The 1,374-nt window shown below is 46.8% G+C and overlaps 2 protein-coding genes across 2 annotated transcripts in view; both read left to right on the plus strand.

Annotated features, from left to right (window-relative positions):
• Positions 1-1,374, plus strand: part of LOC122353861 (G protein-coupled receptor 137Ba-like) — a 1,117,577-nt gene that overhangs the window by 1,115,133 nt on the left and 1,070 nt on the right. Inside the window, exons 5-6 of the mRNA XM_043251751.1 lie at positions 67-216; positions 287-415. Of these exons, the coding sequence (XP_043107686.1) occupies positions 67-216; positions 287-415 (279 nt within the window). The remainder of the gene's footprint in view (positions 1-66; positions 217-286; positions 416-1,374) is intronic.
• Positions 1-1,374, plus strand: part of LOC122353835 (filamin-B) — a 333,941-nt gene that overhangs the window by 42,748 nt on the left and 289,819 nt on the right.

The following is a 1,374-nucleotide window of genomic DNA, read 5'->3' on the forward strand; positions in this document are numbered from 1 at the left end:
GTGTGTGTGTGTGTGTGTGTGTGTGTGTGTCTGTGTGTGTGTGTGTGTGTGTGTGTGTGTGTTCAGGGCACGTCTGTGTGTCAGGTGACCCTGATCGGGCTGACGGTGGTCCTGCTGTACTCGTCCCGGGCCTGTTATAATCTGGTGGTCCTGGCTCTGACCGACATCGAGAGCATCAACTCGTTCGATTACGACTGGTACAACGTCTCCGATCAGGTGGGCTTCTCTCGGCTCGTCTCTGTCTGGCTCTGAGTCGGGACTGCAGCCGTGTTTCTCTGCTCCTCAGGCGGATCTGCGCTCCAGTCTCGGAGACGCCGGCTACGTGGTGTTCGGGGTCATCCTGTTCGTCTGGGAGCTGCTGCCCACGTCTCTGGTGGTCTTCTTCTTCCGCGTGAGGAAACCGGCGCAGGACCGGGTGAGAGCTTCTGAGAGCGTTCACACACAAACCACAATCACAGTGACAGCTATATACTGGGAAACGGCTGCGCTGTAAAACCAGCTAGATGAAAAAAAAGAGAGAGCCTGGGCTGAAAATGTAAAGAAGTGTGAAACTTTAGATTAGATTAGATGCTGATGACATGTTTCTAGCGTCTTACTCTACTTGATTAGCATGTTACCAACACGATTAACACGTAACTAGCATGACTCTGGCACGATCGTCAAGTGACCAGCACGTTTCTGTCATTATTAGCTAGCGACTAGCATGTTTATAGCACGATTAGCATGTCACTAACGTGTCGCTTACGTGATTATCAAGTGACTGCCGTGTTTCTAGCATTATTAGCAAACGACTAGCGTGTCGCTAACATGTTTACAGCATGATTATCGTGTTACTAACATGTCGCTTGCATGATTATCAAGTGACTAGCGTGTTGCTAGCACGATTAGAAAGTAACTAGCATGTCGCTAGCATGTTTATAGCATGAGTGTTGTGTTACTAACGTCACATGCATGTTATCAAGTGACAAGCATGTTGCTAGCATTATTAGCAAGTGACTAGCATGTCGCTAGCATGTTTAGCATTGTTTACAGGTGACTGGCATGTTTATAGCATGATTATCGTGTTACTAACATGTCGCTTGCATGATTATCAAGTGACTAGCATGTTGCTAGCATTATTAGCAAGTGACTAGCATGTCGCAAGCACGACTAGCAAGTGACTAGCATGTCGCTAGCATGTTTAGCATTGTTTACAGGAAACTGGCATGTTTAGCATGATTATCCTGTTACTAACATGTCTATTGCATGATTGTCAAGGGACTAGCATGTTGCTAGCATTATTAGCAAGTGACTAGCATGTCGCTAGCACGATTAGCAAGTGACTAGCATGTCGCTGGCATGTTTAGCATTGTTTACAGGTAACTGGCATGTTTG

The sequence above is a fragment of the Puntigrus tetrazona genome, chromosome 11 (assembly GCF_018831695.1).
Source record: "Puntigrus tetrazona isolate hp1 chromosome 11, ASM1883169v1, whole genome shotgun sequence".
Classification (NCBI taxonomy): domain Eukaryota; kingdom Metazoa; phylum Chordata; class Actinopteri; order Cypriniformes; family Cyprinidae; genus Puntigrus; species Puntigrus tetrazona.